General features: G+C 38.0%; 1 protein-coding gene across 6 annotated transcripts in view; it reads right to left on the bottom strand.

The window, feature by feature from the left end:
* Positions 1–25,000, bottom strand: part of AASDHPPT (aminoadipate-semialdehyde dehydrogenase-phosphopantetheinyl transferase) — a 51,332-nt gene extending 26,332 nt beyond the window's left edge. For 4 of the 6 annotated variants that reach the window (XM_075082168.1, XM_075082187.1, XM_075082178.1 and 1 more), the window contains exons 1-4: positions 24,772–25,000; positions 23,473–23,698; positions 6,186–6,307; positions 5,522–5,683 (exon numbers count right to left, since the gene is read on the bottom strand). In XM_075082168.1, coding sequence (XP_074938269.1) covers positions 5,522–5,683; positions 6,186–6,307; positions 23,473–23,698; positions 24,772–24,915 — 654 coding nt within the window. In that variant the 5' untranslated portion in view covers positions 24,916–25,000. The remainder of the gene's footprint in view (positions 1–5,521; positions 5,684–6,185; positions 6,308–23,472; positions 23,699–24,771) is intronic. The other 2 variants (XM_075082197.1, XM_075082216.1) reach the window with 1 other exon arrangement.
* Positions 25,001–25,024: the final 24 nt, after the last annotated feature.

Below are 25,024 nucleotides of genomic sequence, written 5' to 3'. Positions count from 1 at the left end.
AAAATGACTATTTCAGTTCTGTCTAGATTAGGAGAAATATTTAATGCACATGAGAAGCACTAACAAATCTACAGTCTGAGCGGTATCTCCCAAGACAGCAAGAGCTATAGGTATACTTACTATGAAGTATTTTACTAAGTTTTCCATTCCTTTACTAGGGTATAAGGCTGAAAATAAGTCAAGCATGAAGAAAGCTATCTCAGGTTTGATGAAATCTAACCATTTGTATACACCAGACACATTTCTATAACTTCCTCAAAAATAAATACTATGATAATTAGATGTCTGATCAAGCATTGCTGAAACTTTTATGTAGTTCTAGGGCAGCAGTATTTTGTTTGCCTAGATGCAAAAATGACTACATCCAGTTGTTAATCACTTCATTTTCCCTCCTTTCATTCTTTGCATGTCCAAGAGGTTAAAGGCTGATCAGAACAGAGCACACAGTACAGCACATTCAGCATCAGCCCACATCTGTAGTCAGAAGTTTTTAAACAACTGTGTTACAGCTTTAAGCTAAATGCACAGAATCATAAAGGTTGGAAAAGACCTATAAGATCATCAAGTCCAACCGTCAACCCGACACTACCATGTCTCCTAAACCATGCCCTGAAATGCCACATCGATACATCTTTTAAATACCTCCAGGGATCGTGACTCCACCACCTCTCTGGTCAGCTTGTTCCAATGCCTGACCACTCTTTCAGTGAAGAAATTTTTCCTAATATCCAACCTAAACTTCCCCGGTGCAGCTTGAGGCCATTTCCTCTTGTTCTATCAATAGTAACATGGGAGAAGAGACCAACACCCACCTCACAACCACCTCCTTTCAGGTAGCAATAAGGTCTCCCCTCAGCCCCCTCTTCTCCAGGCTAAACAACCCCCCAGGTCCCTCAACCTCTCCCCATAAGACCTGCTCTCCAGACCCTTCACCAGCTTCGTTGCCCTTCTCTGGACAGGCTCCAACATCTCAATGTCCTTCTTGTACTGAGGGGCCCAAAACTGAGCTTATGTATTACTTCTTGTTTGTGCAACTAAAAACATATTATAGATAAAATCTTTTACATATTGTCAGTAACATAATTTTTTGCCAGCTGAATTTCCACCTCACTTACTTCACGTATCCTCTGTGGTCACAAAAGTTTTCAGCGTCTTACAATAAAACATAACAAACTAGGCCCTTCATCTTATCATTGCTGCTTCAGAGAAATGTAAATGCAAACCAAATACAAAAGGGAAGGAGATCCTTCCCAGCCCCTACCAGCAGCCAGCAAAAACCTTCAGGTATGCAGTTAATGAAAGACACTGAAACCATAAAAAAACCCCAGCAGATCAGCTTGCTTCCCTATTCATCTGGAGATACTGCTGTACCAGCTTACAAAATAAATCCAACTTCTTAAATGGAAATAGATGATTAAACAAAAAGGGAAAGAGGACAATCATACAGAATCCCTCTGAGGCAGAGTTTGTTTTGTTAAGATTCCTGTCTAAAAATCAGAAAACATAATATGGATCAAAATCTTTTTTTCCTTGCACAGAACCAAAAGTGTTACAAGACCTGTTCAAGCTACAGGCACACACTTATAATGACCTCATTTCAATGGCTCAGCAGAATGATGTGTCTGGGATTCAAATCATTCTGGATTCACTCAGCAACAGACAGCCTATGAGGAAACTCCACTTTCCCAGCCAGCAGAACTGATTGCTGTGTGAATCCAGGTGGATTAGCTAGTCTTAGAAGTAAGTTTTCATTCCTATTCATTACAATACAACAGGATTAACTTATCTTACTGAAGGTGAAAAATTCCACTACAGTTACTTAATTCAGTAATTGATGTTGATATGCTTCAAACTGACCCAGGTAATCTCAGTTTGAAATTCATATTCTGGAAGTAACGTATTTGCAGATAGACAAACCAAGCAAATTTCTGTTGTGAAAAAATGCAAACACTTGTGTAGCAGCAGTGACGCCAGGTGATTCTTAATCCCCAAGTGAGGTTTAGGATAAATTGGGTGCTTCCTTTGTAAACTGGTTGTATACAAAATTGAGGTAGGGATCAGAACAGAACTGTCTTATGTCTCATTTAAGATTCTTCTTTAATATAAGTTCCAATAAGTGCTGCCTAGCTATTCTTCCTGAATAACTGTACAAAACTGACCAACAAGGAGTCACAAATACACTTAACATTTTGCAAATCAGTAATTAGGATTTTTTTTTCCACATATCACATCTGCTACAGATATATATTATACACTTATGTTTATCCCTTTAAATTATAAAACTTGTCATAATTGTTATCAACTTCTTTCACTTTTATTGAAATTAACTGGTACTTCATTCTGAAAATTTATTTTCTTCAAAGGAAGTAAACGGAGCATATAGAATTATCCATAATAATAATAATAATCATCATCAGAATGACAACTCCATCCTAAATACATGCTGACACAAATATTGTCTCACTCTTCACTGGGCTAGTAAACTTCTAATTATTACTAAATAAATTCACCTTTTTAAAATGAGGAAAGTATGCACTGCCTACGTGAATAAATCATATTTAACACACATAGCAGACATATCTTAAAATTAAATTTATGTTTTTAAATTATGTTTTACAGTATTTTTTCTCCTACTCATTCCAAAACAGTTGGAGGGAATCTGAGTAGCAATCTCAGGAGTACTATACGAAAACAAGTGCCTAAAGCTAAAACAATCCATCAATATCAAACAATAACAGGCTGTTTCTGAGCTACTGCCTTCTATCCAATCTCAAAAATATATGAGGAGTGGAAGAGCAGAAAGACACTTTGAACAAAACTAAACCCTTGATAAAGGGACCGCAAACATCCAACTACAACATTAAAAAAATTAAATCTCCAATATGAACAGGCTTTGCTCTTGTTGTGAACAGTTACAGGGTGTCTGAACAGTGTCAACTTTGATTTACTGTGATTCACTAGCACTTCTCTTTAACTTTTAGTCATGACAAGTAGAAGACGGTAAATCTTTTTCTAGTCTTTATGCTTGTAAGTTGCTTCTTTCACATTACATGGTACTTTCTGAAGGAGATTTCAGAATATTTTGTGTAATTTAAATGGGTAAAATCCCCTTTATTACTCTTCTTTTTTTGGTAAATTAGATTCTCTTTAAAACAGAAGTAAGACAATCCACAATATGTGATAACTGGATTTTAAACAGCCTTGCTCTCTTTGCTGACCTCCTATCATAAAGATATAGGCAGATCTGAAGAGTAAAAGTGAGATCATTATATCTTTTTTTTTATTTAATAGAAAAAGTTCACTCAAGCAAACTCAGCACAACAGGGAACACACAGAAACCACTATACCAGTAATATGCAGTCTTACAGGTGATCCTTAATGACTTCTATTGGGTGACTCTTCCGGATTTCTGAAAATTAGTGTTTTCAGTTAAAAAGTTGTTTCAAGAATTTGTCTCAAGGGAAAATAATGAAACAAACCAAGATTTTTCTAAGTAAGAAAATGGGCACAAAACTGAAAGAAACTTTCGAGAAGACAAAAAAGTAAAGTGATGCTTAATTTTAGGCTGGGGATTGGTAAGTGAAAGTCTAATTATTTTTTTCAATTTTGTTTTAATAAGCGTTGATATTTAAATGAAATTATATCCCAATTGAACTTGTATTTAAACAAAACTTGATAATAAATCTTCTCTTTGAAATACTACAATCTGTCTCATTATAAGGCTGTGCTCTTGGGAAGCAGGAGGGCAAGCATGGAAGAAGAGACATTCCTCGGACAAAAATTAAATTAAGCTTTTATCATTAATTACTAAGTAATATGGAAAAATCTAATAATTATAAAGCTTTTCAGTAATACAGGGAGCTACCTACATCATAATCTTCAGGCTATTTTAGCCAATCAACTACAGGCTTATCAAAGACCAAAATTAAGAGTTCCAGAAGTCAGCTGAAAGAGGTAGATGCTTCCTTGACAATGGTACGCTGTTCATATTACTACAGAAAGCATTCTGTTATGAGTCACAGTCTTTCCTAAGGTTTTCTTTGGCCAGTCTATAATTCCAACTAGTGAATTTCATGACATACTCAATTTCTAGTACGGCAATCTCATTAAGAGGGCTGATATAGTATGGGTAGACTTTTAAAATAACACTAAATTGAATGTGGGTAGAAATTCTGAAAGGAATGAACTGTGAAGAGGTCAACTTATGCTACAAGTTAAATGTTACTGGTACGTTCATTCTGTTTATTTCATGCATACCATACATGTAGCTTTTATACTACACAAAACAAGCATACAGCAGAAATTTGCCATTTAGACAAGCTCTGCTGGAACAGTTGTCTCCAACAATGTAGACATTTTCAAAATGTAAACGCATACTGGAAACTGAGTACTCTTATTGAAAAGTGTGCTTGACTATTTTGCAATTTCACAAAGCATGTATTCTTTGAATTGCTAGTCAGCTATATACCAGCTGCACAAAGTTATGGCCGGACTGGAACAAGGTGCCCTTTGGAGAAAATTTTAAAGTCACAAGGTCTTTTGCATTTCTTCCTTTGTTTTAAGCGGTTGAATGAGAGTGCCTCTGAGGTGCAGAGAAATGGTATTGTGATTTGTTTAACATTTTTAAAAGCTTGGTTTCTTAGGGTAATGAAATAATTTCAGATCATTGCATAGATTCATAGAATCATTTAGGCTGGAAAAGACCCTTAAGATCATGAAGTCCAACTATTAACCTAACACTGCCAAGTCCACCACTAAACCATGTCCCTATCAGTTCTTTCTCTCTACACCCTTTAAACTACATTAGATGCTATTCATAATTTTCTACCTAATCTAACAGGATAGATGTTTTGGTGATAAGTCTCATTAACTTTCAAAAAGAAAAAACAAACAAAAACCTAAACCCCAACACTCAGATAGAAGATTGAGCCCAAACTAACATTCCAATTAAGCAAAAGCAAGTTTTCCTTTTGCATCTCTCCATTCCCACAGACAGCAGCCAATCAGCACACTGTAACTCCAAACCCACAAAAGCAGATGTTTCCTCCAGCTTGTATGGACAAGAAGAAACCCAAAGGAGCTGAAGACACCTCCTCCATTTCAAACACTGAATATAAACACTAACTAATGGTGTTAGTTAACTACTAGTCTCACTCTAGACCATCTGATGAAGAACTTTAATGTCTTAGGCACTGTTCAGAAGTCAAGTCTGAGTATGCATCAGTGAACTTCCAGCACACCCTAGGCTAAATTTCACAGAGTGCAAGAAATATACCCCAGGAACAGAAAAAAAAAAAAAAAAAGAAGCTGTTATAATGAATGTATCTCTGGGGTGTTTTTCCAAATGTCAGAAATACTTAAAAATGCTGTGAATTTATATCCTAAGTTTTGATTGATATATGTTCAATGTAATTATACAGAATAAAGGCGTGAAGCTGCAATTAAAAAAAGCAAATGTACAATGCAACCATAGGGTGTTGAGACTATCACTATTGCAAAACCAAATTTTAATATTTCTCACCTCAAACATCCACTCTTCTTCTTTATCTCCATCCAGAAGCATTTTTGTCTCCTTATACACCTTCCCTATTTCCAGCTGCAATGGGGACACGTTAAATTCAATTCTTTGCAAGTTAAAGCCAATTCCAACTCCAACAGCCTTTAAGAAGCTTTCCTTTAAGGCCTATAACACAGAATGAATGTATTTTATTCATCTGGCTGTTTTTCAAACTGCTCCATAAACATTACTTCTGAGCAAACAGAGTAGACCAAATAAATGTAAGACTTACACTACTGTAAATGTGAGGGTAGACTGATGCAATTATCAAGAGAAAAAGTTATCAGCGCTGTCAATACCTAGCTTAACTTGCTGCATTATAATGAACATGCAACTGGAATTATCAAGTGGCACATACATATATGAACCCTTTTTTATCTTGTTCTGGGTACGTGTTTAAAACTAGTCATAAATCCTTCCAGAAATGTCAGCTGTACTGATTCTTAAAGTTATTCAGACATTAAAAAAATCACTAAAAGATAAAACCCATTAAAATATTATGTCCACATGAACATGTAACTACAAAAAGTATACAATTTTACCATAATGAAAATAATAACAGAATATATCAAAAGAGAACACGCAGGTTACAGCACTGCAGTCTTTAAATAGAAAAAAAAAGCATTACCCAGTGCCGATGAAACATATCCAGCTGCATCCATTCATTACCCATAGACTTGATTACACCCCACTCTGTTTCAGTAAACTGTCGCTTCATGATGTGAAAGAAATTTGGAATTGAGCTACTACCTATAAATTAGAAAGAGATATTTACAGAAATTTTAATAGACTAGTAATAATAAGCAAATTAATTACCTCATGTTATTGATCTAGAAAAAACTCATATGAAAAAAATTATGAGGGAACTCTGCTCTACAATCTGAATTTATATAGCCTTGAAGCAGTGATGACGATGACAGTTCAGGACACAGTATGAAAAAAGCCATTCCTACAGCAGAATTACAGCATTAAAAATGTGAGATGAAAGTCATAAACATACTACATATTTTCAGCTTTCTCTAAAATGGAAAGTATTTAATTAGTTCTAATGTTATATTAAAAAAATATCTATATTCAGCCAGGAAAGTAGCATGTGCAGTCTTTGACATTTTGATCTAGTAACATTTTATAAAACACCATGCTGTTTGTCAGAATTCATCAAGCTATTCTGCCTCCTGCCCTTGGATGCTGGGATACAGAAGAAACACTTTTTTAAGCACGTCTTTAGGATTTATTCTGCAAGAAAAATCAGGGTGGTGAGATGCCCATAATCACAGTAAGAAAGAGATCAAAGAAAAAAAGAAAACCACCAAACCTTCAAATCCTCAGATTTAATTTAAGTCTCCTCTAAAAACAAGCACAGTTGTGTAGCACTGCAGCAGCTCTTCAGGGGCTACACCACTTTTCTCCACTAGTCTGAATTTACTTTGCAGAAGACACTACAGACTGTGTGGTTATATTGATCAATGGCATTTCTATAATACACTGGAAGCTGTGGACCTCATTACATGCTTGGCTAATCACCCATAGCCTATATCATTAATCAGTATACCATGCAGTCTGTCCAATAGGGCTTACAGCTGGCTAAACAGACAATGGCAGAAAGCAATCTATTTTCTTTAGTAGGGATAATAAAAATCTGGATAGAGACAATTCCACACATTGAGACAAAATTTTTTTCATAGGTTATGCAATGTTCATATTAAAAAGAAAACATTAATCATAGTTAATACAAAACATAGTCTCTCCTCCCAATACCACGCTGCTTTTAACAACCCATCACTAAATAATCGCTTAACAAAGATGCAGATTCTAACCCTAGCTCTGCCACTGATTCTATGAGTGACTATGGGCAAGGAACTTCTCTACCCTCATGTTCCTCATCTTAAACCAGGGATAAGGGTATTAACCCTTCTCTATAAAGTGGTTATCTTCTACAGATATCCAAGTGGTAAATAAAAACAGGTATTTGCAGCAGTAATAATTGATCTGAATGAAATAATGTCACACTAAAGCACACGTTCAGGTATTCTGACAACTTCCAGATCATATTGCAAAGTGTAATCTGACATAGTGTACACATCACACAAGACCTGGCAGTGACATTTCAGAGATCCCCTCAATTTCATTTATAGACTAGAGTGAAGGAAACCTCTTAAGACAGAAATTTTGTTGACAGTTGCAGTAGTCAGCTAATGGAATGATCCATAACAATCTAAGGACAGAACTAACTTTCCTCTCTGGAGAAAATGATGATACTGAAAAAGAAAAGCAACCACAATGTCAAGGATGTTTTGACAGATTACCAAGGCAAATGAAATATCCATCTACTTAGACAGTCCAACCTTCCTGAAACAATGAAAAATAACACACATTTGTTCAACTTGGAGAAAGGTTATTGTCTTTCATTTCTCTGAGTTTATATGGCCCATTTTATGATCAAATAACTCTCTTAACACCTGCTGCAAACTATCCACTTTATCTTTTTCTCTCAAGTATTTAAGACAACAGCGGTGAGGCACCAGCCTCTTCAGGTGATTCAAACTACAAAACATTCCAGAATCTCCTGGTGTACCTTTCCTCCTTCATTACTTTCAGAAAGTTCTCTTGCTTTCAAGAGCCCAGTGCTATTCACGCTACCAGAGAAGACTATCCAAGACTATTCACGCTACACTACCTTCAGCAGCTAGAGGCATATAATGCCTCCAGCATTGCCAGTCCTTCTGCCATTTCAAACTTTATCATGCATGGTGATTATGCTCCATACTTAAACTGTTTAGTATACCAAGTGTACATCAAACCCATATACTACCACCATTTCATACCTTACTTACCCCTTCTTTCAACTGCTCTGCTACCCTTCTTGATGCTTATGTTCAAATTTACACAGTACTTTCCCCTCCATTCCAGCTGTCTGTCACATCTCTCCTCTGAAAAGCTCAGGCACTGCTTTCTCCTGAACTGCCCTTCCTCCCGTTTCCTACTTAATACAGCGTAGTTGCTTTATTGACAAATGGATGAGATTAGAGGAGCCAGGACTATTACTCTCCACAAAACACTAGCAGTACCACAGACTACCCAGTCCACTTCTCCATATTTGAATATCAGAGAAAGACAAATTCACAGAATCATGGAAAAAACTTAGGTTGGAAAATTTCTCTCGAGACCGTCTGGTCCAATCTTCCACTGAAAACAGAGCCTTATATTCAGTAACTCATGGCCCTGTCAAGCAGAGTCTTTCACCGCTTCTTCAGGCAAATTATTCCAGTGTTTTACTGTTCTCTTAGTAAAGAATTAGGTTTTTCTTTTTCTCCAGACAGGATTTCCTCTGAAGCAACCAGAGTCTGTTGCCTTTTGCCCTGTCCCTGTGCACCCTCATGAAGACAGCTACCTTGCACACAGACTGTGATTAGGTTCCCCTCCTCAGATCCCCTCTTCATGCTCAGCAAACCCAGCTCCATCAACATTTTTACACAGGTCAAGTTCCCTAACACTCTAATCACCATGGTGGCCCTTCACTAAGCCCTCCTCAATGTTCCCATGTTTCTCATGACTTGGGGGATGAGGAGGGGGCAAAACTGGAAGCAGTAGAAGGTTTTCTTTTAGACGCTACATCTTTTATTTTTACTCTGAGCAAAAAAGCTTCAAACATACTCACCACAATTTACACAAACTTCCTTTGATGGAATGGGAACAAGTCTCATATTGCAATTATTCAGTTGGTTTTAAATTTGCATTTCTAAATTTCCTCTCATTTGCAAACTGTTTCAGAAATAAACTCACCTATCAACAATTACACAAAGACTTGAACTTATTTCTGTGAGCATTTCAATTCATTAATAATCCCAGTTCTAGTTTACAAAATATTTGTATTTCATTAAAAAAACAGCAGAGAGATTTCATGCCAGATTATTCCAGTATATATACTTTAGACATAAGAACTCTTTTGGATACAATTTTGGATTACATGCGGTATAGTCTACAGATATCATCTGAGACACAGGCCAAGACAGGGTACCAGTTATTCACCTTTCAGCTGAGTTCTTTGCTGAACAACAGAGCTTCCTCTTCTGCTGATAACTTTCTAAAGACCTTCTTAAGTATTCTTCCTCCTGTGTTTACTGCCTGTATGTTTCTCTCGGAGAAGTTTAGGAAAAATACTAAACATTTTTGGTAATCTCAAAGTCTACTACATAAAATTTAAGTGAAAAAAGAAAAAAGTGTGCCCCAATATTTTAATGATCTTCATGAAGCCACAATATTTTCTACAAGGAAAATACAGAGACCACATAAGAGAATACAAAAGAAACTGGATTGCAAGTAGAACTCATAGGAAATAAAGGCAAGACAAAGAAGTATTTATAAGAGTTATCAACCTGACGTATTGAACTATTCTTTAAAGTACTTCTAAAAATTTCAGAGGATCTTCCACAAGACTTGCAAAGTATTCACCACAAAAATGACATAACATGATAAATGTTCTCATAGGTTTTGGGTTTACCTTCAGACTTTTGTTAACTAACTAAAAATGTGAACTTACTATCTGCACTTCACTATGCAGTGGTTTCTTCTTCTCCACAAGATGATACCGATTTTCTAAGAGAAATTTGGCTGCAGTGTACATGTATGTATTTATGCAGGTGGAATTCTGGTACATAAATGCTCTAAAATCCTTAATGCACGCAGACTTTAGTATTTTTCTAAGAGCAAATTCTAAAAAAAGTTGTCAAAAAAAGATCTATGATCTAGACAAGCATGTGGAAAATGAACTGACAGTAAAAACTTGAAAAACAGACTCTCTGAAGGAACAAATGCTTTTATTGTAATGCACACATGTAACACATCATCCCAGGAATACTTTCTGCCTTTATGTTTTCAATGAACAATAATAAGGCCAGACACTCATTGAAACTTATGTAATTGTACTACTGTTTCTTCTTTAACTCGCAGCAGTAAAGAAAAAGGAGTATTTAAAGATATGCCTATGCAGGTTGTAGAAAACAGCACATCTGATCTCTCTGTGCTTCTAAACATCCATACACTAACAAGCGCCAGAGCAGATGTCACACAGATGGGTTCACACAGTACTGAGCCCTTGCTAATATGATCTAGCACTCCTTTGCCAGTGTTCAGGATTATTAAAAAAAGCACTTAAATGTTGAGCCGAAAAAGTAGCCTGGGATACAACTGTGTGGAAAAATCTAATTGAAATGCTCCAAACTGCATTTCAAATATTCCTTCTTGTAAGTCATATTTACAGCTTCTGAAGAGTCAGAACTTAGATTCTGACTCCAATAAATCCAAAGTACTTACAGTAATCTTGCTCATCTCAGTGGAAAAGTGGGATTCCTGTAATTCACAATGTGTGTACTTCAGAAAAAATATTCATGTATGTAAATTACTTATTTAAATTGGTGAGCTTTGGGAAATTGCACAATGTTTCTCTGATTGGTCAAGCATTTAACTAGGTGGGGGCTCATCACTGAAATGGAATAAATTCAATTTTGTGATTTTAGGAATACCTAAGAGAGATAAGACATGTTTTCATATGAGATTTGAAAAATAAGTGGAGTTGGAAGCAGAGAAAAACAGGAAGCGTGTTCCACAGATGGCAATGTATATCTTTTCCCATTAATCATAAGCCATCAACTATTAAAACTCTGAAAGAACAGCCACACACCTTTTCCTGGTTTTCTCTAAGAGAATAAAAATTGTCATAGGAGAAAATCTATGAAAATACGGGATAAAAGGTTGGGGGGGGAAAAAAAAAAAAAGATAAAAAATGCTGATTTAGATTCTATAGGGAACGGAGAGAGTGCATTTCAACATTTCAACAGAGCCAATGGCACAAAATTTATTAACATGACAAGGGGGTAGGAGGATAGGACTGAAGAATAAGAAGACATGCTATATTCCCTACTTCTATTTGAGAAAATTGATAGATATGGGGTAACTTTTCTGCATTTTTCTACCTGATAAAAAAGCCAAACAAGCTGCATTTGTAGGAAGACAAAAGACAATCAGAATTAAGATCCATGTAAATTATGATGCTATTAATAGTGAAGACTACTATCCATAAGGCTAATACAGAAATCTTCATACTGGTATTTTGTTTACACTAAACATCAGGTCAGTCATAAATCAGCTTCAGTAATACAATGTAAATTTAACAAAGGTAGTAATTGTCCTGTTGTACCTGAATTTATTAAAATCATGACGTGCCTTCTCAAAAATAGTGAGAAGAACAGATGACTGACCTTCCTCACTTCAGTTTTTACCAGTTTGCCAGTCTCCAAATTGTTTCGGTCAGATACAAACTAACTAGCTTATACTGTGGTCTATATCCAAAACTATGGAAATTAAAAGCTAAAAACTACCACTGCCCGCTCATTGATCAGCTAACCCCATGAAAAACGCAAACCAACCAAACAAAAAAACCCAAACCCCAGAATGCCAACAGACTCCTGACTGCCTTGAACTGCATGAAAGGAAGAGGTCAGTGATCAAGAACTAATATCTAATCAATGCATATCAATTTACTTTCAGATGTCAAATGGGCCTAGTGACAATGTGAAACGTACTACCTAGCAAAACCAGTGACTGAAGTACGAACAGGTCAATCTACTTAACATGAAACACAGGCCAGCTATAAATCCTGCAAACTAACAAACTGTATAGGATGAATAAGTTTTGGGTTCTGGAGTCTTGAGCTGACAATCCTTTTGGTGTAGGACACAAGTCATATTTGATCATATTTTACTATCTTTAAAGAAAAACACTGTAAATTCATACAGAGAAAACATTTCTTCTGCAACAGATGCCCACGACCTAATTGTTTATTAATACCAATTAACCCTTGTACAGATGTTTAGAAACTGACAACACAGGGCAAAAAATTAGCTAGATAAATGACTAACTTAGAAGAACCAGATAGAAAATTAACGGAGCATGTTTTTTAACTCTATTAGCTCACACAGCTTTAGTGTGAATTGGAAATTGGATTTGCATTCTGTGACCTCTCCCCTTCCTGCCATTATCCTGCAATTGTCCCAGTGATATATATGTTAAACATCCATTCTTGTCATGTAACTACTGACGATATGTTTTATCTTGGTGTACCTCAGAGAAGCAGCATTTACTGTAAAATGTCAGAAAATTTGAGGTTGCCTCCTTTGAATTACTGAAGATTTCCCACACTGTAAAAATGGAAAAGCCATAAAAAGACTGACATAATTTGATAATGTTTCATAGTTCCGCTGCAGTTAGGATCGTTGTCTTTGCAATATTAGAGGAATTGCTGATGTTTCAATTGCATTACTGTGACTAACAGCAGTGATGAATATTTAAGCAAGCTGCCCTGATAGTGAATGTTAAACAAAAGAAAGTTTTTTCCCTGTGGAAAGGGACCTGGGGGTCCTGGAGGACAGAAAGCTCAACATGAGTGAACAGTGTGCTGCTGCGGCCAAGAAGGCCAACAGGATGCTGGGTTGCATCAAAAAGGGCATCACCAGCAGAGAGAAAGAAATCATTATCTCGCTCTACTCAGTGCTTGTCAGGCCACACCTGGAGCACTGTGTGCAGTTCTGGTCCTGGCTCTACAAAAAGGATGTGGACAGGCTGGAAGGGGTCCAGAGAAGGGCCACCAAGATGATCCAAGGACTGGGAAGCTGCCATATGAGAATAGGCTGGGAGAACTGGGTTTGTTTTGCCTTGAGAAAAGGAGGCTCAGAGGGCATCTCATCACCATGTACCAGTACTTAAGGGGTAGCTACAAAGAAGATGGAGACTCCCTTTTTACATGGAGTCACACGGAACAAGGGGGAACGGACACAAGTTGCTCTTGGGGAGATTCCGATTGGACAGGAGAGGGAAATTTTTCACACTGAGGACAGTCAACCATTGGAATAATCTCCCCAGGGAAGTGGTTGACTCGGCCACGTTGGACACCTTCAAGAGTCGTCTGGACAGGGTGCTGGGCCATCTTATTTAGACTGTGCTTTTCCCAGAAAGGTTGGACTAGATGATCCCTGAGGTCCCTTCCAACCTGGGATTCTGTGGTTCTGAGATAGCTCTACCTCCAAAACTGTATTGAAGAAATAGCAATTTTGACCCAGGTATGGCTCGGATAAAAAAAAGTTAAGAAAAGTCACAAGCTATTAACTGGATATGTCACATGTGATCAGTTTACAGGTGGTACATGGTCTGCAACAGATACATGCTTTTTATCATTCATTCTGAAAATACAAAAAATGCCATGTCCTCTCAAATTTTATTCAGACTTCAGCATAATTTTACATGCTTTCTATACCAAGTACTCAACTGTAAGATACAGCTGCCGTTGAAGAGCTTACCGACATAATCACACCTGGGTGCAAGTGCATGATTTTAGCTTGCTTCTGAGCAGAGAAAATAGAAGTATTTAAAATACACAGGGTCTTAGTCACTAAGATCATCCAGGAACCCAAATTCTTTAAATGAAAAGTACGTACTTACAACTAAACAGTAATAGTAAAGAAGATCATGAGTAATAATAACACCTTCTTCATTTGTCTATGTCAAAGGTTATATGACTGCAGCTAGAAGAGCTCCAGGTAGCCACAGTATTCCAGCAAAAAGGAAAATTACCCCATGAAAATGGCATTTTAATCAGTTTTCCATTATAGAACATATCAAACAGTTAAAGCAATCGTTTTATTTTGTCAGAACAGCAGGAACTCTACTTCCTTTCAACACTCATGAGGTGATGATGCATCACACTAAAAATAAACTCAAAAGCCCAAAATCTAAATAAATATAAAAATAAGACTTTCTTCTGTAAAGCCATTGTGGTTGTAAGTGGTGAGGACAAAACTACAGAAGTAAAAAATAGTTAAACATGCTCAGATCTCTTTAAGGGTAACAGACATTGGGGAACATAGTATGTTTTAATGGAGCTAGATCTTCTGTTACTCTTTAAAAAAAAACAAACAACAAACAAACAACAAAAACCTCAGGGTGTTGCTAGTGCAATAGCGTACACATAAGATATGTGCCTGACCTTCTAAAGCCTTATACTATAGTAGTACTACCAAGCCATCAGATCTCTTATTTTATTATATTTTATGACATAAAGTAACTAGAGGGCCTTTCTACACATACAAAAGGATTATATTGACTGAAAGCTTTGACAATTAATCCTTTGCTTAGAAATACATATTTGAAGAAAATCTACCACTTAATACAATATAGTATTTGCAGAAAATAGACAAGTAAAAGCACACTACTATAAGGATGATAACCCAACATCAAAATTGGATCACTTCATATCTCCAGTGAAATCAGATTAACTCTCACACTACACAATGTACATGTGTGTGTGTACATATATATCTACACACACATATTCATATATATGTATATTAAAAAAGCATATATATTTATATACATACATATTCACAGATATATACTGGTATGCATGTGTATATATATGCATGCATGCGTATATATATAAGTAGGTATGTATATATGGGCCTGCTGTGAAATGCGTAGAGAGAAAATTCCAGCACAAAGGGGATGACACCCAGTTCTATCTTTGCATTGAATCAGATATACTGCAAAACAACATCACCCATATGGTATTGCAATGGTTGCTACCGAACCATAAAAGTATTGCAATAACAGTAGTACGAAAGGGTAGGTACTTTAGTGAAAATGTGATTATAGGGAGAGTATTCCTATCTCGAAGAAACTAGTACCACTGTAAAACCTGGGAGTGCACTGGGTTCATCTTGGTACTTAGTATATAAATGTTATATTGGATAAAAGAGGGGGAAAGAAGCCAATTCTCAGTACCTAAGTCATCTTCATCTTCCATATGAATTTGACTATATGATTCACACTTCCTAACACCTCCTTCATTTGACTAACGCTATTTTTTTTCCCCATAGGAAGCCTCGTGACCTTAGAAAGCACAAGCTGTTTCAGATTGAGCTGGGTTCTCTGAACAGAGTCCTATGAGAGGTCTACATTCAGTATTCACTGTTTGGTGTGGAAATGGTCCTCAATATTGAGAGACATACACTCTGGGCCTATGTCCTTCCACATCACGATATCCTATTGCAGTAACAAAGCCACTGAACAACAGAGTTCCCTGTGATGGCAGAAGACAGGATACTGCACAGAAGGCTGTCCCAAAACAAGAATCTTAGAGCCAGACGCAGTAAAAAAGTCCTTTATAATTTTCACACTTAAAACATCCCTACTCCTGTGTATACACTGTCTTTCTTTCCCCCCCTTCAAAACAAAGCAAAAAAAAAAAAAAAAACCAAAACAACCCTGCAAGGTGACGGAAGAAGCATTAGTGTTTTAAATTTGGGAATCGATCTCTCCTATATAACAGTGAAAGTAACCATGTAAGAACATGCTTTCAAAATGCCCTTGTAAAGCCATTTGTTTGGCTTGCTAGCAAGTGAAAGACTGTTTGGCCCTCTTGACAGTGAAAACCCAGCATATTTTGTTTGGTCTTCCCACAGAGAAGAGACAGCAGTCAGCTAGCCATTCAGCACGTGCATCCTTCCCCCCTGTCAACACACAAATCAGCTTCTGCATAGCTCCAGACCAGCCACTGCAAGAGCTGACTTTTATCCAACCAACAGGCTATACAAGAAAAGATGAAAGAGGACGATAAATGTATTGCAACATAGCAAAAGCAGAGCATGGCCCACAACTGAAAAACTAATGAACTTCAATGGTCCATTCACCTGCATCAGTTATATCCGCTCTTTAGATACTACCTCCAAGTGTTTGCTATGTTTTTGTGAATCATTTTTTGCTAGGAAAAGGATATACTTATTTAATGCAAAAGCCAACAATTCTGATGAACAGACAAGGAAAACTACAGAGGGCAAGTAACAATTTTTTAACACACCACAAGGTTGGATTTTCCATCAAAATGCAACGTAGCACATACAGGCATGAATGCTGAGAACTTACAGCACCAATCTAATTTAAGGCAAGAAAACAGTTACTTATAGAAGTAGCAATGGTCTCCTGGTCCTAAACTTTCCTGAAAACCTGACATGACAACAGCAACCTGTCACCTTTAGTGAGAAAATATAAAAATATTTGCCTTGTTAAACATCAGAATTTCTTTTAGAAAGGAAAATATGGCAGGGAAATCCAACTGACACTACTATTTTTTTTCAGTTACTCAGGGGAGAAGTTAAATATTTAAGATAAGTTGCTACCATTCCATATGTCAACCTAAAAACCTGCAGATCTGCCACAATTCTTGCACAGACAAGACCCAAATAAGCTTTTGACAACACAGAATAAAAACAGCTTCTATTGTCCAACTCTTGAAACAAATACATGTATTTGTAGAGCTGAAGCTATTGGATATGGGCAATGTTAGCAAGAAACTCTTCAAAAAGCAAATTAATACCCACATAATAATTACTTAACCTCAGCCTTCCTGTAACATCTTTCTGCTAGACTTCCTTAATTTGGAAAGACAAAGCAAACTGCCATTAGTGTGGACTGAGAAGTCATTCTAGTTTTGTTAAAAAAATTAAAATAAAAATTAATTCTCTTTAGCCCCTCATTTTGAATGTATAACTTAATTTCCCCAAAGACCAATTAAGGAATAAATTGTGATTATTGTAAATTCAGTGTGCAGAAAGATACTCCTGAAAAAACAACAACAACAAAAAACCACAGACAGATACCCCTCACCCCACCCCCTCCCCTCCCCCAAAAATGCAACAACCCCAAACAGAACAAACCAAAAACCAGACAAGCATTCTTATAGTTTCTCTTTGTTCCACCTCTTATTTTTATTAAAAGCTGCTGGTTTAAGTTTTTTGCTTTCTTAATTTTTAATTTATCCCTCATCTTAAGCATATATATTCTCCACAAGTTCATTTTTACTGTTCTATATTTTGCTGTCAGTTTCTATTTTAATCCAAATGGTTTTCTGTTTTCCTATTGAAAAGCAATCTTAAGGGACTAAGATAGGCTTTTTAGAAAGAAACAATTTCCCCTCAAAGAGAAGATTCAATCACAATATCAAATTTTCCTTTCACAGTTTATCAAGCATTGGTGCTTAATCAATTACCAGAATGTGCAAGTGTTTTTATAAATGTGATGTAATTCCAGGTTAAAACAGTGTTAGAAATGTGCCTAAATAGAGCATAATGATGGAACTGCTATTTAATATGTATTCTGGAAGAGTATGTTTAAGATGGCTGTTTCCTCCCATTTTCAAATAGAACAAGAACAAAGAAATTCCTCCTTGTTTACTCAGTGTAAGGGCATATGACCACTATGATTCATTAATTCAGCAGGAATACTAGCTAGCTATTTGAACACTACATCTAAAAATGATCTGTTTTCATTTTTATACTGACTTCCTTAATCAATTAGAAGTAACATTTAACCTAAGTCCTTCGTTAATTTCTTCATCCCAAACAGCACATCTACATATCTTGGCAGTACAGACCGGGATCCACCTGGCTGGAGAGCAACTCTGTGGAAAGGGACCTGGGGGTCCTGGTGGACAGAAAGCTCAACATGAGCAAACAGTGGCTGCTGCGGCCAAGAAGGCCAACAGGATGCTGGGTTGCATCAAAAAGGGCATCACCAGCAGAGAGAAAGTCATCATTGCACTCTACTCAGCGCTTGTCAGGCCACACCTGGAGCACTGTGTACAGTTCTGGTCCCCGCTCTACAAAAAGGATGTGGACAGGCTGGAAGGGGTCCAGAGAAGGGCCACCAAGATGACCCAAGGACTGGGAAGCTGCCATATGAGGATAGGCTGGGAGAACTGGGTTTGTTTTGCCTTGAGAAAAGGAGGCTCAGAGGGCATCTCATCACCATGTACCAGTACTTAAGGGGTAGCTACAAAGAAGATGGAGACTCCCTTTTTACATGGAGTCACACGGAACAAGGGGGAATGGACACAAGTTGCTCTTGGGGAGATTCCGATTGGACAGGAGAGGGAAATTTTTCACAGTGAGGACAGTCAACCGTTGGAATAATCTCCCCAGGGAAGTGGTTGACTCAGCCACGTTGGACACCTTCAAGAGTCGTCTGGACAGGGTGCTGGGCCATCTTATTTAGACTGTGCTTTTCCCAGAAAGGTTGGACTAGATGATCCCTGAGGTCCCTTCCAACCTGGGATTCTGTGATTCTGTGATATCTACAGATGTACCATTAGCTAATAATACGGCATATCTCTTGTAGTAAAAGATCAGATGCTGATTGCTGCTATGAGATTTACTGAAATACAACAATAAAAACAAAATCAATTAAAACTTTGCTTAAGGTAAAGTTCAGGCATCTTAAGAAGGACAAAAGAACTCAAAAGAACAATCTATTTTGTCATTTCTTTCTAGGACAAGAAATTCTTACTGCAAAAGCTGAAAAGCAGCAATTAAAAAAGCGTTACAGGTTCAAAAACTTGAACATGGCTGCTAGATAAAAGACATGCTAAATATCTTAACTATGATGTAGGTGTGCCTAACTCTCCATTTACTTTATGACTACCAAAAGAAACTGCACAAAGTTTATAACTGGCTAGAGAGAGAGCTTTCCTCCACTAGTTAGACTGAAGTATGGTATTCAGCTACTCTGATTCATGTGTGATATATCTCTGATTTGAAGACCTCTATCGTCTCTTGTATTATCTCACCTGAATGACAAAATAATGAGAATAAAAAGAGAAAAATGAGTTAACTTCTGTTTACATTTATTTGCCTCAGAGGAAAACAGTTTCAAACAATCAGGTGTTAATACATAATAGTCTACCTTATAGGAAAAGCATGTCAGGAAGTATTTTTAGATAAAATTAATTTTCTGTAAAATTTACATGCAGAAAATTTACCCTTTGGTGACTTTTCACAAGCAAACCTAGCATAAAACTGAAAGATTAGTGAGAAAAGCTAATTTTACAGCATGTCAAATATTTAATTCAGCAATTGCATTAAGATTGGAGATGTAGGGATCAAAGTAACTGTAATGCAATAGATAAGATGGCAGGCTGGTTATGAAAGATCAGAAATGAACTGTTAATTTATTTACCTTTGTAACTCCATCTTAAGCTAAAAAATTACATTAATGAAATGAATTTCACTTGCGCAGCAGGGAAGCTCCTGAGCCTCAGATCTAAACTTTTTTCAAGTACTCAGAGCAATCTTTGTTAAGCTATAATTATTTCCTAAGTCTCTGAAAATGTTCTGCTTTACAGGGTTTAAGTGACTGGTAAATCAACATCCCACACACAACTTAAACCAAGCTGACACAATACCTAAAGACGACATTTTCCTTTTCTACCACCACTACATTATGTAGGTCAATATCTGAATACAGGAAAAAAGGTGATAAACCACTGCATACCTGTGGAACTTTTGTAGAATTGTCTCTATTTGCACTGCTAAGAATAGCTTCTTGTGTGGCCTGCCTTCAGCTTCCAAGAAAGCTATGTCTCGCAGCAGTTTCATTGTTCAGATTTTAATAATACGGCAAAAGTAATATGGAAACAGGCAGCTTCTTATTGCACATAAATAAAACAAAAATAGCAAAAATAGACAGCACAGATTAAGAAGTGACATAAAATGTTTATGTGCACCAGGTCTCCTTGTTACATGCTAACACGCAATTTAATTGCATATTACTCAAAACTTTCAGCTTCATGATACTCTCTTGTATATTTGCACTGCATATTTTCTTCACTGGTTGAACAATAAAGGAATGTAAGACCTATAATACTGGAGACCTTAATCAAGATTCTCTTGACAACATCATAAGATGAAGTACTTTGTATTTAAACAAGCATTTGCAAAAATAAACCAAACCCAAAAAACCAACCAAACAAACAAACCCCCCCAAAAAACCATTAACCAAACAAAAAAAACAACAACCAAAAAACCCTACTGTAATGTACTTTGTACATAGGGAACATTTTGTCCTTGTACCGATTCCAGAGAAAGAGTTTTATAGTGGATTCACTCTTAGAAATATAATGTACTTAGCAACTGCAGGGTAAGAGCACCGCTTAGTGGAACTATCAGATAAAACACTACTGGTAGAGTTGAGGTTATATATACACAGCACAGCAGTAGAAGCAGTTCCAGGTAATTCTACTAAGACAAAAATCTTTCTCAGAAAAAAATTAAGTGAAAACAACTGTTAGATTTAGTTCATATTACAGAGACTATAATTTAAAAGTCTATCCTTAATATTGCTTATTTACTGGCTCGCTTTCCCACATAAAATTACTAAGTTTTCATTACTATCAGATTTCTTTTCCAAAAAATACAAATTATAATTCCAAAAAGGAAGTTGTATCGCCATAAACAAAGCCTCTTTAAAACTTGGAACCTGGTATTTTTTTATTTAATTCAGTAATATTTATGTAAAGTTACATAATGTAGAAAACAATTGCACAACCAGGCACTGACACACTTACAACAGTTACTTCTTATGCATAAGGACAAGCATTGAAGCTCCTTTCTCTCCTTATCAAAAGGTAGAAAAGATGTATACAAGCTGTTAACAGCTAAATTACTTCAGGACAGACTATGCTAGCTGCGGAACTTCAGATATTGGAAAGGAAAGACAGAAATTTTGTAACGATGCATTTTTGACTCCTCTGTATACACCATGAAGCTTGCCACCATGAATTCAGATTGTGGATACACTGCCATGCCCTAATAGCCCCTTCTTCTGCTAATAAATACCTAGATGAAAGAGGAAGAAGTGGATAAAGTAGCCGAGGGTAAACGTAGGTAAAGGACCCTTGTTCAGGAATCCGAGCAGGCTGCATCTGTCACTAGTTTGTCTCAGATTGGTCATCTAGATACATTGTTTTTCAGTATCATTTAATTACAAAACCACCAATTTAATTCCATCATTTAGTCTTTGGAATCACAAGCATCTCCAGAATAACCACCATTTTTCTCGCGATGGGTAAACACACTGAAGCCCATTTGTATCAGATCCAAAAGTGTTACTTAATCTCATCAGCTCATATTCGCAAATTAAACCCACACAGGTGCTGAGTGCAGCTGCCTAGCAGGGGGATGTGGTAACATCATCTTTATGGTAAGAGGTCATGACTGCTGCCATCAACAATTCTAGGACACACTGGCAGGAGCCTCTCTTGCTACCGAAGAAGTTAAGAACTGAGTATTGTATCTAAACCCTGGTTTTACTTAACTAAAAATTGAGTTTGGCTTCACTGCTTTTCCTATAGTCTGTTGAGATGAAACTCATTTTAAAAAGCTGTCCTGTTTCAGCAGGTAAATAGTGAAAATCAAAATGTTCAAACGTTCTTTGTATTTTAAGCTTTTCTTGCAAAATGAAAAATTAAGTCATTGATACATGCCCTATATGCAGGTAGGGATATCTTGTATCCTCTGCCAGCATTTTATGTTCCCAAGGGTTCTGGGTCTAGGTGTTAGTTATTTTCATAGCAGCGTGTATGGCACTGTATTTTAGATCTACGCCTTTTTAGGCGTGTTGGTGCCACACCAATATTTTATCCAAATCTGCAGCGTCTGCACAGCATCAAGGCCTTCTCTGTCACTCTGCCTCCCCAGCAAACAGGCTGGGGGTGTTTGAGGGGGACACAGCCAGGACATCACTTTGGTTGATCTGCTTGGGAGAGCTATGATAAAAGCACTGGCTTCAAGCTTAATCTGGTATTTGGGCCATGCATCACGGCAGTCCCTTCAAAAGAGTACCTGTTCCAGTTCAGCCTTATCTTCAGGCTACAGTTCCTGTCACGAAATACAGAACTGCACTGGTGTGGGGTCTTCCATGAGATATAGTGTGGCACTGCTGACCACCATCTTTATGGTGAAGGTCTACAGCAGATGGAAGTGAGCCACAGAGCAGAACAACTTGCCTTGGTATTGCAGTAAAGTTTCTGTGCATCTTAGCTAAACATGCCAATCCAAAAACATACACTTGTCATAATCATTAAAAAGGTGTAAAGTGATCAGAGAGAAAGTTATCCAGTCAGGGTTTATTTGATTATTTACCTTACTACACAAATTACTTCACAGCATAAAATGCTGGGCAAATTGAAGATTTTAAAGAGAGATTCTCTAAGAATACAGCTATTACTGTTATACCTGGGCACACGTTTGAGGACGATTCTCAAAAACTAAAATTCCAGTAAATTGTAAATCCCAGTATGTTCCTCCTTTAACCCTGTCATGCATCGACGAACATTTGCGAACTAAATTATCTTCATAAAACTATATTTAAAAATACATTTTGCTACAATTCTGATTTATAATTTGGGTCCTGAAGGTTCACTACTATAGTCAGGTTAGTGCAACATTTTGTACAAATAAATAGGCCAAGAACTAGTTAGTGAGATTTAGTCTTTTACAAGAGGCACCTCAAATGCTCCCTCATGATCCCTTCTCACTGAGGATTTCTGCACACTCATAGCAAATCTTCGATGCCAGTTTGCTACAGCATTGGGCCTGGTGCTGACACATACAATGTCCGCACTTATGGGACAAGGGAGCAACACTCACAGTCACAAGCTATAAAGTTCTCATGGGGATAGATCCCACTGTCCCTAGTTGGAAAGTTGTCCCTGCTTCTACCTAACAAGACAGCAAACCCGTAATTAAAGTATCTGCAGATGCCGGTCCTGCCAGTATCATAGCAGGATTCCTGACCTTATTGTTCCCAGGTTCTGCTTTACTAAACTGGAAACATATCCATATTTGGCACAACAGAAAATCCTAAATAAACTATGAGGAGCACATTTAACAATAACAAAGCAAATACACAATACATCCATACACTCTCTTCCAATGACACTAAATTTCTATGACACAGATTGGTTCTTTGGGAAATGTTAACACGTTCAGCACTTAAACACTACAGACTCTGCTTTGGCCTCCATAACGCATTACCTGGTAAATTAGTCTTCATAATATCAATGCCAACTTGAAGCTCAGGCTCAGCTGCAAGAACTGCATAATCTCCTTGATGAGAGACATTGAAGTTGTAACTCGAATAGATACTGAATACGTTATTTGCCAGGAAAGGTTTTCCTTTTGACGTCCTTTGTAAGTGTATTTCATTCCACGGTATGCACAACTTTTCTGCAACTAATTTCCGTATCAGCAGGCGACCAGCCTGTGAAATAAAATGGAGGTAATTCATACAGAACTATTCTGCTGTGTGCAAAATATCTGCGGTTACTAGAAAACCACCTGCCTAAAACAATATGGTTTTATTATTGCCAATAGACAGTAAAAGTGTATTTTAGCCAAAGCATTTAGATTTCACCCTTTTATAAAAGTCTGTGTCAAGTAAATTTAACCAAGAGTTCACCAGACCCAAGTATGCAATACATTTGTTATCATTATTAGCATAAAGACAATGCAGGACCCAATAAAAAGCAATCCCAGCCTATAAGAATCACACAAAATAGTTCCTTCTCTACCTTATTTACTTACTTAGTATACTTTATTGCACAGACGAATACTTTCTACACCATACTGAGCACTAAAACTCTCAAGAGCTTTCCTTTCAGTACATTCATTAACTTAGGCACTAAATGAAATACTGAACAGCTAAAAATGCGTAACTTCTTACAGACTAATTAGCAGAAGTCTGCATTACTACCACATTGCTATGGGAGATTTTAAACCTGAATTTGGCAAAACAGCTTTGTTCTCCTACACGACACTACTGACTGCGTGGACATGGATTTTGACTCCTAACTTGACATCACGACATAAAACTTGTGAGGCCTTTCAGAAAAACTAACAGCAGACTTCAAACATCCTTCTTCCTCCTGAATGAAGGTGTAAGTAGGGCTGGCAATTAATACTTTCTGTAAGTCCCTGAAACGCCCTCGCGGGGCGTATTTTCCTAAGAGAAGTCAGAAATTTGGGCAATACTGCCCCTGCAGAGGGACACTAGCGTCCCCACGGGAACGGGCCGGCCCCAGGGCCGCGAGGGGCGGCAGAGAGGGCGCTCCTCGGCGGAGCAGCCTCCGGGGCGCTGGGCGGCCCCGCGGAAGGGCAGGGCCCCGCCGCCGCCACCCCCCCTCGCCGCCGCCGCGGGGAGGGGCGAGACGGAGCGCTCCGGGCGCCGCGGTCTTTCGAGTCCCGCCGCGGGCGGACGCCGCCAGCCCTGAGGGAGGGGAAGCCGCCCCCCGCCGCGCCCCCCCCCCCCCCCGGCCCCGCGCCGCCGGTAGGTACCAGGGCGGCTTTGGCATCGCGGGCAAAGACAAACTGGCCGATGCGGTCCTTCTCCTCCGGCTGCACCAGCCGCGCCGCCAGCAGCCACTCCTCGCGGCAGGGGCGCCAGGCGGCGCAGGGGAAGGCCCAGCGCACGCTACCCATGGGCCCCGCGACGCGACGCCACACGGCGTGGCCGGCCGCGCTCCCCAGCGCCGTCCCGCGGCAGCGGGGCGCTCACCCCCCCCCGCGTCCTCCGCCTCAGCCCCGCCGT

The sequence above is a fragment of the Phalacrocorax aristotelis genome, chromosome 1, assembly GCF_949628215.1.
Source record: "Phalacrocorax aristotelis chromosome 1, bGulAri2.1, whole genome shotgun sequence".
Lineage (NCBI taxonomy): Eukaryota > Metazoa > Chordata > Aves > Suliformes > Phalacrocoracidae > Phalacrocorax > Phalacrocorax aristotelis.
Note: the sequence above shows the minus strand (reverse complement) of the source record. Positions and strands in the feature narration are given on the sequence as shown.